The sequence below is a fragment of the Artemia sp. Qi Xiang Cuo genome, chromosome 1, assembly GCF_049724085.1.
Source record: "Artemia sp. Qi Xiang Cuo chromosome 1, ASM4972408v1, whole genome shotgun sequence".
Taxonomy (NCBI): Eukaryota; Metazoa; Arthropoda; class Branchiopoda; order Anostraca; family Artemiidae; genus Artemia; species Artemia sp. Qi Xiang Cuo.
In genome coordinates, this window is record NC_142794.1 from 47,019,299 (window position 1) to 47,032,795 (window position 13,497).

At 34.8% G+C, this 13,497-nt stretch overlaps 1 protein-coding gene across 2 annotated transcripts in view; it reads right to left on the reverse strand.

Annotated features, from left to right (window-relative positions):
- Cypl (peptidyl-prolyl cis-trans isomerase-like 1 Cypl) overlaps positions 1–7,825 on the reverse strand; it is a 41,454-nt gene extending 33,629 nt beyond the window's left edge. The window contains exons 1-2 of one of the 2 annotated variants that reach the window (XM_089095168.1): positions 7,739–7,825; positions 338–471 (exon numbers count right to left, since the gene is read on the reverse strand). In XM_089095168.1, coding sequence (XP_088951294.1) covers positions 338–471; positions 7,739–7,791 — 187 coding nt within the window. In that variant the 5' untranslated portion in view covers positions 7,792–7,825. Of the gene's footprint in view, positions 1–337; positions 472–7,715 lie in introns of both variants that reach the window. The other variant, XM_089095159.1, reaches the window with a different exon arrangement.
- Positions 7,826–13,497: the final 5,672 nt, after the last annotated feature.

Sequence of the window (13,497 nt, forward strand, 5' to 3'; positions counted from 1 at the left end):
CATTGTTCTTTATTTAGTCAGCACTATTGCCCTGCCTATGATTTTACATATATTTGGCTATAGATACACATAAGTATATGGCTATACTTTTTTAAGCTCCTCGTAAGCACATAAGTATATAAAGACCTACAAAGGACAGGGGATTTGCTCTTAAGCTCATATGGAGGCCTCCTTCCCAGGGGTAATATGAGCAAAATAGACACTTCAGATGAAACATATTTCAATTTCCCTTCTTGATGTTGGACCTGTTTGCAACTATATGTATATTTTCACAAAAAAAAAATATTCAAGAATATTTCAAAAACTTGAAACAAAATAGATAGATTAATTTCCTTACCTTGGATCATGAAATCTCTTATTATTCTATGAAATTTTGTCCCATTATAATATCCTCTTCTAGTAAGTTCAGCAAAATTTCTACATGTTTTTGGAGCATGCTTCCAATATAATTCTATTACTAAGTCTCCCATTCTAAAAAGTAAAATTGATGTTTCATAGCTATGTTTCTGGCTATGGAGGAAGGGGCATACTTATCAAAGGGAAAATAGAAACTCTAATGAGAACACGCTATAAAGATCAAGAATTGCTGAGTTTTAGAACCTAAAAATGAATCAATTGTGTTGCTTGGCATGTGTTTTCGAAGCAGCAGTTCAATATAAAAAGAACAAAACAGAAACTTGTGTTTAATTCTCCAAAAGATGATACGTAATGAGAGTTTGGCCTAGACTTTTTAGAATACTTTGCCTTACAGTTAAGTTCTAATTTAGTAGACTAACTATTTTTGTCTTGCCTTGTTTACATACGGTGAACATGTACACAGGAGGTGCCATGGGTTTGCATCCCAACGAAATATTCACATTCGTCCGAATCCACTATTATTCGTAATGCAATTTGTCCATTTTTTTCTAATAACCTTATACTTTTAAGTACTAAGGACAGTTATTTTTTTTTATTGGTTATGTGAAAATCCACACAACCATGTATACTAAGAAAATAATGAAAAACCACAGCTTCAATTTTAATCAAAAAGATTTCCCTGAGCAGTTAAGGAGTTCTAACTTCAAGCAAATATCCAATTTAAACAGAAAAAAGGGGAAATGTGTTAAAAAAAAAACAGAAAATAAGCTGAAAAATATGACACCAAACAGCACAAGAATGATTAACTTTCTTTTGAAGGTGCAGTTGTCTTTGAGAATCAACTGTGTAGCTATTTGAATTGGTTGGTGACTCCTTATGGCCCCAGGTATCCCTCCTATGTGTGTGCTAGGAGCATTTGATAGGATACAACTATCAACAGTGTTAATATTATAAATTTACAGAAGAAAAGTCTTGGCAAATTATTAAGAATCAGTTTTACTCATTTATTTTCATGGTTTAATGTGGCCAGACTGATACAAATGTGATAGAACTCCTAGCATACCAAAACCTAGCAAATCCCGGTTTACATGCGCAAGTAGAACTAAGATAGATCCATGGATCAAACAATGTTTTCAATTTGATGTCCTTGGTACTTTAGAAGAGTCAAAACTGTAGACCAAGATTCATCGTAAAATAATGTTTTGACTGTTTTAAAACAAAAAAGACTTGATTATTGTATTTTTGTAAATATTTGATAAGAATTGATCTTTGTTAACAATTTAATAACTAGTACCTTATCAAAAATACTATTGAATCAAATAATAAATCAGTCATAAATCCCAATAGGAATGATCAATTTGGAACTGGGCTTTCAATGATATAGGTGCCACTGAATTTATTTTATTACAGAAGCCCATCAATACCAAAATCTATAACAAATTTCTTCCTCATTTACAAAGAAGAGATTCTTGACCATCAAAAGTGTAAGAAAAGTAGCTCATCTTCAATCAATCTTGCTGAGAATTGAAGTAATGGACATATTATGTAATAAATGCAACTTCAGTAATTTTCCTTATTTTAAAATTTATTGATTTGTTTTTTAAATTGGGAGATTTATTTTGAATTCTGACATCAATTTTACAAAACTTCATAATTTCTGAGCCTGATTAATTCCCCAGTCTCAAAAATAATAATCATGGTTTGTTGGAAGTAAGTTTTTGCATTAGAAGATTACTTACAGTTAGATAAGAAGTAGTGATAGCAAATTAAAGGGATTTTCCCCCATCAGCTGGAGAAAAAAGTATTTAAAATAGGATATTTGTTCGTTTTTTGAAAAAAAAGATCAAGGAATAAGAAGAAATTTGGTTGTTTTGAATGATTAAAGAATAAATGACCATAAGATTTTAATTTTAAGCATAAGCATTTTACGTCACAGCTTTAAAAAATCATAAATCCCAATATTTTTAAGTTGCTCTATACAGCTTGATCATTTACTTCAAAAAATTATCTGTGGGGTTTTGTGCATTTGTCAACCAGTAAGTTTGCATTTGCCCCAAGTGGGGTGGGAATCTTCATTTCAAAATTATTAAGATCCACAATACTGTCCATCAATTTTCCCGGGTTCATTTTTCTATAACAATAGAACTGCGGCAAAGTCCAAACTAAAAATTAAAATAAAATCACAACTTGAATGTATTTAAGCAGAAAACCTAAAATGAAGAGTTAAATTTAAGGTCAGAGCAACTTAAAAACACGGGTATTTCTGAGTTTTTAAAGCTGTGACATAAAATGCTTATGCTTAAAATTAAAATCTTGTGGTCATTTCTTTTTTAATCCTTCAAAACAACCAAATTGTTTCTTATTCCTTTATCTTTTTTTTCAAAAAACTGACAAATATCCTATTTTAAATACTTTTTTCTTCAGCTGATGGGGGAAAATCCCTTTAATTTGCTATCACTTCTTCTTATCTAACTGTAAGTAATATTCTAATGCAAAAACTTACTTCCAACAAACCATGATTATTATTTTTGAGACTGGGGAATTAATCAGGCTCAGAAATTATGAAGTTTTGTAGAATTGATGTCAGAATTCAGAATAGCAGAAGCAGCCAGTAAGGGTGACAGTTGGACAGTCTATTGTATCACAAAGGAAATGACTAGAGACTTCAGAAAACTGGCACCTGTGATTGAAAGTAAGGCTGGCCAATCTCTTACAAAAAAAGGAAGATATTGACAAGAAATGGAAGGAATACTTCAATGAGGTACTAAATTTTCCACTGCCTACAAACCCTGTATCCCCTCTGGCTGAGCTACCATTCCTCTAACTTAACATAAGCAAAGAACCTATAAGCCTGCTTGAAGTCCTGAAAGTATTGCATAAGCTTAAGAGTGGCAATGCTGCAGGAGTTGATGGCTTACAGCCTGAACTCTTGGAGTATGGAGCTGAAGTCATTGCCAAGCCCCTTCACAAGGTTATTTCTCAGTAACTGCCATGGTATCACTCTGCAGTTGGTAGGGAGTAAAATTTTCTGCCAAGTACTACTGAACCATATTCAGTCAAAAGTCAATGCAATACTAAGAGATGAGCAACATGGGTTTTGACCAGGGAGATCATGCACTGATTTGATATTCAGTTTGAGGGTACTCATAGAAGAAGCAGACAAATAGCAGACTGAGACTATTGTTGCTTTCATTGACTTCTTGAAAGCATTTGATTTGGTCCACAGAGACACACTATGGAAAATACTTCAGTATTATGGATTCCCCAACAAAATTGTTTGTATGATTGTCAGGCTGTATGAGAATCAGCTATGTGCTGTATGGACTGATGATGGGGACCCTACCAAATGGTTTACTGCTAAGTCAGGTGTCCGCCAGGGATATATCCTCTCCCCAGTGTTATTTGCTATTCTCATCGACAACGTACTTCAAAAATGTAATTTCAGAGGTAGAATTCAGCTGAACCTAAACCGCAAAGTCTGTGACGGCAGTTTTGCTGATGATATAACCCTCCAATCTTATTTAAGAGAGAAGCTGCAGAATAATGTCACTGTACTTTCCAGCATGGCCGGGCAAGTTGGTCTGTCAATCAGTACACAGAAAACAAAATTCATGCAAAACAACATCAATACCCTACCTGCTGCACTGCTTAAAATTGGATCTGATGTATTAGAAGAGGTTGAAGAGTTCAAGTACCTTGGTAGTGTCATTAAATATTATGGTAACCTTGAGCAGGAAATTACCACACAGATTGCATGTGCAGGAAGCACCTTTGATAAACTAAGAAATGTGTGAAGGAATCCAGCATACTCCCTACAGCTCAAGCTCTGGCTTTCCAATAGTAAAGTCCTCTCAATACTAATGAATGGCTGTGAATCTTGGGTGTTGACTAAGCAGCTGGAAAAGCAAATCCAGGGTTTGAAGAACATCTGTCTTTGGCATATCCTTGGTATCCAGTGAACTGATAAGCTCACTAATGCCTCTATACGTGAAAAGACAAAGCAGCTGCTCATGATTGATAGAATTGTGACTAACCAATGGGGTCACGTGGTGCAGATGGGTGAGGGCTGCCTACCCCATGATGTGTGGTGTTGGGTTCCTTCTGGCATCAGAAGACATGGGCAACAGAAGACAACACTGAGGAAATGCCTTGACAAGGATGCTGAGCTTTTGAGATCATCACTTTAAGAACTTTGGTCAAAAGCGCAAGAGAGGTAGTCATGGAGATGCACCTATGTCACCTTATGCACCAGCCAGTGTGGGAAGACCTAAGTCTAAGTAAGTAACTGAGCTCCTTGACCAAGGTCTCCCAGTAGATATGGTTCTCCTAGACTTTACTAAAGCCTTTGATAAAGTCTGTCTTTGGAGACTCCAGTTGAAACTGAAGGCAGTTGGAATTGAAGAGGGTGTGGTGAACAGAATAATGTCTTTTTTGAAGGGAAGAAAGCAGCAGGTCAGGGTTTTTGGAGAAGGTGGTACAGCTTACTACTCTGAAATAGCAGTGGTCTTAAGTGGGGTGCCTTAAGGAACTGTTTTTGGGGTCTGGAGCCTATACTCTTCAATGTCTACATACATTAACAATGCTCCAAGAAATGTTACAAATAAACTTTACCTGTATGCCAATGACTTGAAACCTATTTGGCCATGGCTCACATAGGCTAATGGGATGCAACAGATGTCCTGTAACCCTATCATCACTGACTGGTGTAGGCTAAAGTGGATTTGTCCATACTGTAAGCAAGTGTGATTTAAGGTATAAGCTTGTCAAGTAGGCAGATTTCTAAAACTTGGAAATCAAAACAGGGTTAACATGGTAGCTTGGCAATACCTTCCCAGAGTACCCTATGTTTTTGGCCTTGGATTCATTCAGTCTCATTATCCTAACCTAACCTTTTTTGAGATAGTTAAAAGTAGCTTGTCTAGAATTTTACTCTTTTCTGAATGATAAAAAATCTTACAGTTCACAAAAACCTTATAGGCTAACATAGGCTAAATCATGATTGAGCAAAGTCATGAAAATCAAAATATCTCCCTTGTGCCTCATTTGAGCTTTGAATCTGCAATAAAATTTTTAGTTTTATAATGTTAAATTATCAGAGGACAGTTCCCTTTCAAGAGTTTGGGGAAACCTAGATACTTCTAGCCTATAGATCTTCTCATGGCATTGTTAAGGCTCTGGATCCATTCCTGAAAGTTTCATTCTTCTAATCCTTAAGATTGTCAAAATCCTTGGTAAAGTTCTACCAAATTATATTATTGAGTTAGGACAAAAGTGAATACACCATTCGATGCCTTTTTTTATGCTGATTATAAATATAATAATCATTTCTATTGGAAATGAATTTCAGGCCCCCCATCTATACATGCCAATTCAGGGTTAGGTTAGGTATATATAGGGGGGGGGCTGAAATTCATTTCTGATAGAAATGATTATTATATTCGTTATCAGCATAAAAAAAGGCAGTAAAGTTCTACCAAATCATATTATTGAGTTAGGACAAAAGTGAATACACGATTTGATGCCTTTTTTTATGCTGATTACAAATATAATAATCATTTGTATCAGAAATAAATTTCAGCCCCCCCCCCCCGCTATATATGCCAATTCAGGGTTAGGTTGGGTTAGGTATATATAGGGGGGGGGGCTGAAATTCATTTCCAATAGAAATGATGGTAAAGTTCTATGAAATCATATTATTGAGTTAGGAAAAAAGTGAATACACCATTCAATGCCTTTTTTTATGCTGATTATGAATATAATAATCAGTTCTATCAGAAATGAATTTCAGCCCCCCCCTCCATATATACCTAACCCAACCTAACCTAACCCTGAATTGGCATATATAGGGGGGGGGGGCTGAAATTGATTTCTGATAGAAATAATTATTATATTTATAATCAGCATAAAAAAGGCATTGAATGGTGTATTCACTTTTGTCCTAACTCAATAATATGATTTGGTAGAACTTTACCAAAATGATTATTATATTTGTTATCAGCATAAAAAAGGCATCAAATGGTGTATTCACTTTATTTCTAACTCAATAATATGATTTGGTAGAACTTTACCACCTTTTTTTATGCTGATAACAAATATAATAATCATTTCTATTGGAAATAAATTTCAGCCCCCCCCTATATATACCTAACCTAACCCTGAATTGGCATATATAGGGGAGGGCTGAAATTCATTTCCAATAGAAATGATTATTATATTTGTAATCAGCATAAAAAAAAGGCGGTCAATATCTACAAAATCACATTATTGAGTTAGGAATGAATGTAATAAACCATTCTATGCCTTTTTTTTATGCTTTTTATAAATAAAAAAAGCAGTTAAATTATAAATTAGTTTCAGCCCCCCCCCCCCCTATATAGCTACATTCAGGTGTAGGGGATGTTCTTGCGATATAGGGGGGGGGGCGTAAAATAAATGATGATATTAAAGCTTTTTATATTCGTTATAAGCATAAAAAAAGGCAGGTCAATATATACCAGATCATATTATTGAGTTAGGACTAAAGTGAATACACCATTCAATGCCTTTTTTTATGCTGATTATGAATATAATAAGCATTTCTATCGGAAATGAATTTCAGCCCCCCCCCTATATAGGCTATACCTAACCTAACCCAACCTAAGGCAGGTCAATATATACCAAATCATATTATTGAGTTAGGACTAAAGTGAATACACCATTCAATGCCTTTTTTTATGCTGATTACAAATATAATAAGCATTTATATCAGAAATTAATTTCAGCCCCCCCCCCCCTATAAAAGCTTTACCTAACCTAACCTAACCCAACACCCCAACCATATCCTGAATTGGCATATATAGAGGGGGGGGGCTGAAACTCATTTCTAATAGAAATGCTTATTATATTCGTAATCAACATAAAAAAAAGGCATCGAATGGTGTATTCACTTTAGTCCTAACTCAATAATATGATTTGGTATATATTGACCAAAAGGCATCGAATGGTGTATTCACTTTATTCCTATCTCAATAATATGATTTCGTAGATATTGACCAAAAAGGCATTGAATGGTGTATTCACTTTTGTCCTAACTCAATAATATGATTTGGTAGAACTTTACCAAGGATTTTGACAACCTAACCTAACCCTGAATTAGCATATATAGGGGGGGCTGAATTTCATTTCCGATAGAAATGATTATTATATTCGTAATCAGCATAAAAAAAGGCATCGAATGGTGTATTCATTTTTGTCCTAACTCAATAATATGATTTGGTAGAACTTTACCAAAAAGGCATCAAATGGTGTATTCACTTTATTTCTAACTCAATAATATGATTTGGTAGAACTTTACCAAATCCTCTCATCTATAATTATACCTACGAAAACTAAAATGTCTAACGTTGTACTGAAAGTGACCGTCCGTGGCTGCCATGATTTGTCTGGGATAGACATTGTTCAGAAGCATGCACTAGTTTTTAAAATTGACAGTAGTGTTGGCCGATATTCAATATTGATATTGATATACTGATATATCAGAGCAAATATGGATATCGAATATCGAAACGATAATATCGATATCGAAAACGATATATGAACATATTTGACTATTTTCGGCCTTTTCTGCTACTGGTAAACGTCCTGCAGAAAAGATCCAACACAGAAAATTATTTGGAAAACGGGCGAGAAGAAGTACTATAATGTATTTAATCCATTGACTCATACATATTGATACACGGCATACTTACCTGCATCCATAAGTTGGCGTAGCCTGTTCTCAAACTAAAAATACGTTTAGTCAGGAGGACTTCCAAATGTTGCTAAGAACCGCCAAAAGGCCTTGGCTGTATTAATGCCTTCTAAGCTGATAGGCCTTGCTCATATAAAAGAGAATTGGCTTTTTATGCTGAATCCAAATATATAGGATTCATTCAGTTGAATGTTACCCATCAAAAGATACGAGCCTAAGAAAATTTGCGTGATTTTTGGGAAAGGGGAGAAACCCCTCAAAAAGTCAAAGAATCTTAAAGAAAACCGTACCATCAGATTCAGCATATCATGGAACCCTACTGTAAAGATTTTAACCTCCCGTCAGCATAAATGTAGAATTTTGTATTTTTTGTCAGGATAAAAATCACGGATGCATGTTTATTTATTCCTCTTTCTTTCGCCAGCGTGATCGCATCAATTCAAAGGCCCAAGAATGTTGGGAAAGTGCTCGTTCGAAAAAAAAATAACAGTTCTAGTTCCCTTTTAAAGTGACCCGAGATATTGGGAAGCCAATAGCCCCCCTCCCACGCTCTTTTTTCCCTGAAAACACCCGATCCAAATTTTGAGATATTAATTTTTTCACCATAGTTGAAAGATCGAAAAAATGTTCCTCCGGAGATAACCTGACTCCCCGCAACCTGAGGACAGGGCTTTAAGTTATGAATTTGCCTCTTGTTTACGTATCGTATTTTTTATTTGTAAGTAACTAGGCCTGTTTAGGGGAGGGGGAATTTTCTGTGGGGGGGATTTTCCACAGGTAGAATTTCCCATGGGCAGGGAAGTTTCCGGGGCTGAACTAACAAGGGAGAATTTTACACCGGAGAATTTGTCATAACTCCTATACGAAATTCATCATAATGTTTCTTTGCCGATTCAATTTTTGATGTAGAGATGTTCCGAGGAAATTGTCATGATCCCCCCACGGTACCAGGGGGAAGGGCTATAAGTTATGAATTATGTATGTTGTTTACATATAGTTTCTGTTATTTGGAAGTAAAGAGACGTTTTTAGGGAGGGAAATTTCCGCAAGGGGATTTTCCACGGGGAGAATTTTCCATGGGCAGGGAAGTTTCCGAAGATGAACTTATAAGGAGAAATATTACACGGGAGAATTTTCCAGAACTCTTATAATCAAATTTATTTTACTTTCTCATTGCCGATTCAATTTAACATCTAAAGATGTTCCGGGGATATTATCCGGGGTAAATTTTCAAAGAGGTTAAAATTACCTGGGAGATTTTTTTGTGGGAGGGAGGGAGTTCCCACGGGGAAAATTTTCCATGGGAAGTTTTCAGTGGGAGTAATTCTTTTTGGTGGAATTTTCCGCAGGAGATATTCTCCATGTGGAAATTTTTCGCGGGAGAAATTCTTCATCAGAGGATTTTCCGTGGAAGAAACTTTCCATTCGGAGGATGGGATTTCAATGAAAAATTTCCTGTTGAAGGAGTTTTCCGTCGTGATTTGAAAAAGATCAAAAATTAAATGAAAGACAAGTCTTTTTTTTTCAAATGAAAATAGGCTTAAGAGAAATTTCGAGGCGAAATTGTCCACAAGAAAATATCTGGGTGGAATTTTCAGCAGGGACGGATTTGTAGTGATGATTTCCTAGCATTAAATGAAACAACCAAAATTAAATAAAAATAAGTTTTTTCAACGGAAACTAGAGAGAAATATTGAAACTTGAAACAAAAAGAAATCCTACCGTATGCAAGGGGAGTTACCCCCTCCTTTAAAGAGTTCCAATTATTTAAAAACAAATTCTGAAACACAAGGGCTATTTAATAAGAATAAGAAGCTTGTTTTTAAAATACTAGAAAAAATGTATATGAAGGGCATCCCTCTCATATACAGAATAATTTCTGTTTGTTTTAAGTTGTAATGCTGAACTTTACTTTCAGTTGAAAAAACCTGTTTTCTTTTATTTTTATTTAATCACTGAAAGGTAGAACCACAGTTTATATAATTATCCAGTATGATCATTCCATATCTCCCCCATTATAAAAACCCGGACCGGGGTGCGAGTGCTCCGGAGAACGTTTTTGTAGATAGAAACATAAGCGGCATCAGATATTTTCACGGGTAGACAAGTCAGACGCGAAACAATCGGAAACAAGTGGAAACCCGCTATTACAAATAATGCACTTTGTAACCATTTCTCATTGATAGACGCAAACACACTAGTAGCAATCAATGTTATACTTCTACGAGACATATAGCAATTTCTACGTTATTTGCGTACGCCTCTACACCTTTTCAAATAGATTCAGAGCTCCCTCACATGGCCTTATACTTCTATAGAAGCTATACGAACTACCATCTTGTGCTAGTTGGGAATTGCGTAATATGTTATGAAGGACAAGTTTTCTGACATTATTTACGTAGACTAGATTTCTACTTCATGATATATATTGTATACATGTCTTTTAGGGTAAATCCGTGTCAGAAAACCAGTGTGTCTTGTTTCGATGTTAATATATTCAATTATTTTTTTGTATATATTCAAGTTTCAGATTAGAATTTTCTACAGTTTGAATAGTTCATTCATTCTACCAGTATCTATATTTTGCAATCATTTACATTGATAGAGATATGGAATATTCTAAGCGACTTCTGGTGATTAAAATTTTCTCATTATTATAATAAAAGGGAAATCTATTTTTTTTCTCTCCATTAAGTTAAGGAAGAATTTCCTTTACCTTCCTTTCTTACGCTTTTTTCACCGTGTTGTTAGGTCTTTTAAAAAGCTTACTTCTTTTAAATGCTAATTGAACAGTCCATGTATTTCAATTTTAATAAATATTCAAAAAAAGAGAAGCAAGCTGAATTTGATTTTGGCTCAATGTATATGAAAAATTAAAATAGAATTTGCATAATAGTTTCGGCACATATGAAAGTTCGCCCCCCTCCTCAATATCATGCTCTTTACACTAAATTTCGAATTTTGTTCGAATCACAAACTCTTGAATCACAAAGGTTGGTTAATTAGAATAGATACCTCTTTTGAAAGTGCTAAAAAAAAATAAGCGTATAGGGTGAGGTATAGGCTAGAAGGCGAAACCCTTTATATAATTAATAATTTTTAGTTTAGGCTATGTCCAGGAATCTTTTTCTTCCTTTTTCTGTGATTTTAAGTATTTCGTAATTTAGATATATAAATTTTAATAGCTTTGCATAAAAAAAAAATCTATAAGTGTCAACTTTTCGTGTTTCATATCATGGAAATGAAAGCCCAATGTCCTCCGTTAATATTCTGAATAAGTAAGAATTGAGCTAGCTAATTAAATTGTCATTTTTTTCAAATTTTGGGGGTTTAGTACTGTGATATTCGTAATTTAGGTATATAAGATTTAAAAGCTTTGCATATAAAACAAAATTATAATTGTCAACTTTTTGTGTTTGATACTATGGAATTAAAGGCCTAACGCCCTTTGTTAATATTCTGAATAAGTAAGAATTAAGCTAGATACTTAAATTGCGTCTTTTTTTCAACTTTTGGGGGTTTGATAGCGATATTGAAGGGGCAGTACCCTTCCGTAAGCTAAATATTTTGAAAACTGAAAATGATTTTTATTTTAGAATGCTATTGATCAGCCATCGCAGCAAAAACGTGCAAAGTCGGATGAAGCCAAGGACAACGCCGAGATAGAAGTAATCGAACCATTAAATTCAATCAAGTCAAGTGCCAGCTCTATACAGACCACTATGCAACCCGGCAGGAATTTCAAAAAGGACTATATTCTCTCATCTAATAAATAAGCATCATCTGCTCAAAGTCGAGAAGCCGACCCGCTTCATGATTTTCCAAGGACTTCAGATATAAAAGTACAGTCTGAATTTGTAATTGTATATATTTTTTTCTTTCCGTATTTTCGAAAATAAGGCAAATTTTCTCGAGCGCTTAGCTTTTGATGAGTAAAACTAAACTTAAATTTGTTTCTAAACTATTCTATAATAATCCTATTTCATTTTCTTTCATTACCATTAACAAAATTAGCAGTATATAAAAGAGTGGTTATAACACAGAAGCAGCAAATAGCTTATCATACTTTTTATAGATTTTTAAACCTTACCTGTAATTTCTCTTTTAAGCAAGATGTTTTCTAATGCAAAAATCCATTATTTCATCAAACAAACTCTATATAAACAAACCACTATTTCACAGTTGGTTGTTGAACAAACACTCTTAAACTGGGATATGTTTTGCAGTTAGCTTTGCACCTATTTAGTCCTTATCAAAATAACCCATCGGAAAGGTTGAAAATTTGAATGTTAATCTGACAAGTATAAAATGAATGCTAATCGCTCGGTACAAAGTGGTCCAAATAACCGGATGTTTATATCTTAGAGATGAAGAGATATTAACGCGGGAAAAGAGGGTTCTTAATAATTTCAAATGTGACAGCGCAGGGATGTCAAAAACAAATGGAACATGCAGAAATTACGTTAAGAGATTATTTGGGCGAAACCGTTTTAGACATTTTAGGCAATTATTTCGACGAAACAGTTAGAGACATTTTAAAAGATGATTTTAGAAGATGTTTTCGAAAAGGATTTGAGGCTGAAACTCTAGGGTCGTTAGAATACACAAGTTCTATTTGAACAGTGTTGTGAAGTTCTCTACCCCATCTCGAAAGGGCTCCTATCCCCCTATCCCAACACTAAAGGAAGCTCCCGATCCTCAAAGTTCCTTCTCAGAGCTCTAAAAAGGACCATTAAGCCCTTATTCAGGTAAACATACGACTAGAAATGAACATGATTTTTTTTTCATTTTTATGAAATAATGCTTATTTCACATAGAAAATAAAACCTTTTTTCTACAGATTAATGAAATAGCACTGCCGTTGGATGATGAAACATCATCATTTACAGCACCAATGGAGATCTGAAACGAACCTACATTAGTTCTAAATAATATGGAATGGTATAGAGGTTTTCTTAATGATATTTTTGGGGACAAAACTTCCCTATACGATTTAACTTGTGATATTGACATAATAGAGGACCCGGACTGGATAGATAGATGTATGCACGAACATTTAGACGATGTTACTAGTGCAACTGAATCGGATCCTCAAAAGGAAATCATATCACTGGACAATACAGTCTGGCTCGATCAATTGTCCCAAAACACCTTTGAATATGTACTAGGGAGCCTCATGCCATCTCCAACCATTGCAGATGAACAGACTGGGGGTGGCGTGATTGACAATTCTACGTCGCCCCCCACCATTCCACTTAATGATACAGCAACAACAATGCAAATTGTTGGACCTAATTTTTCCGGGGACACTTTAGATGACAACTTTACTATTAGTCAATTGGACCCAATTAAAACAGGAGCAGGACACGAAGATAGTGTCATGTCCCCGGAATTACGTGAATTTTATCTGT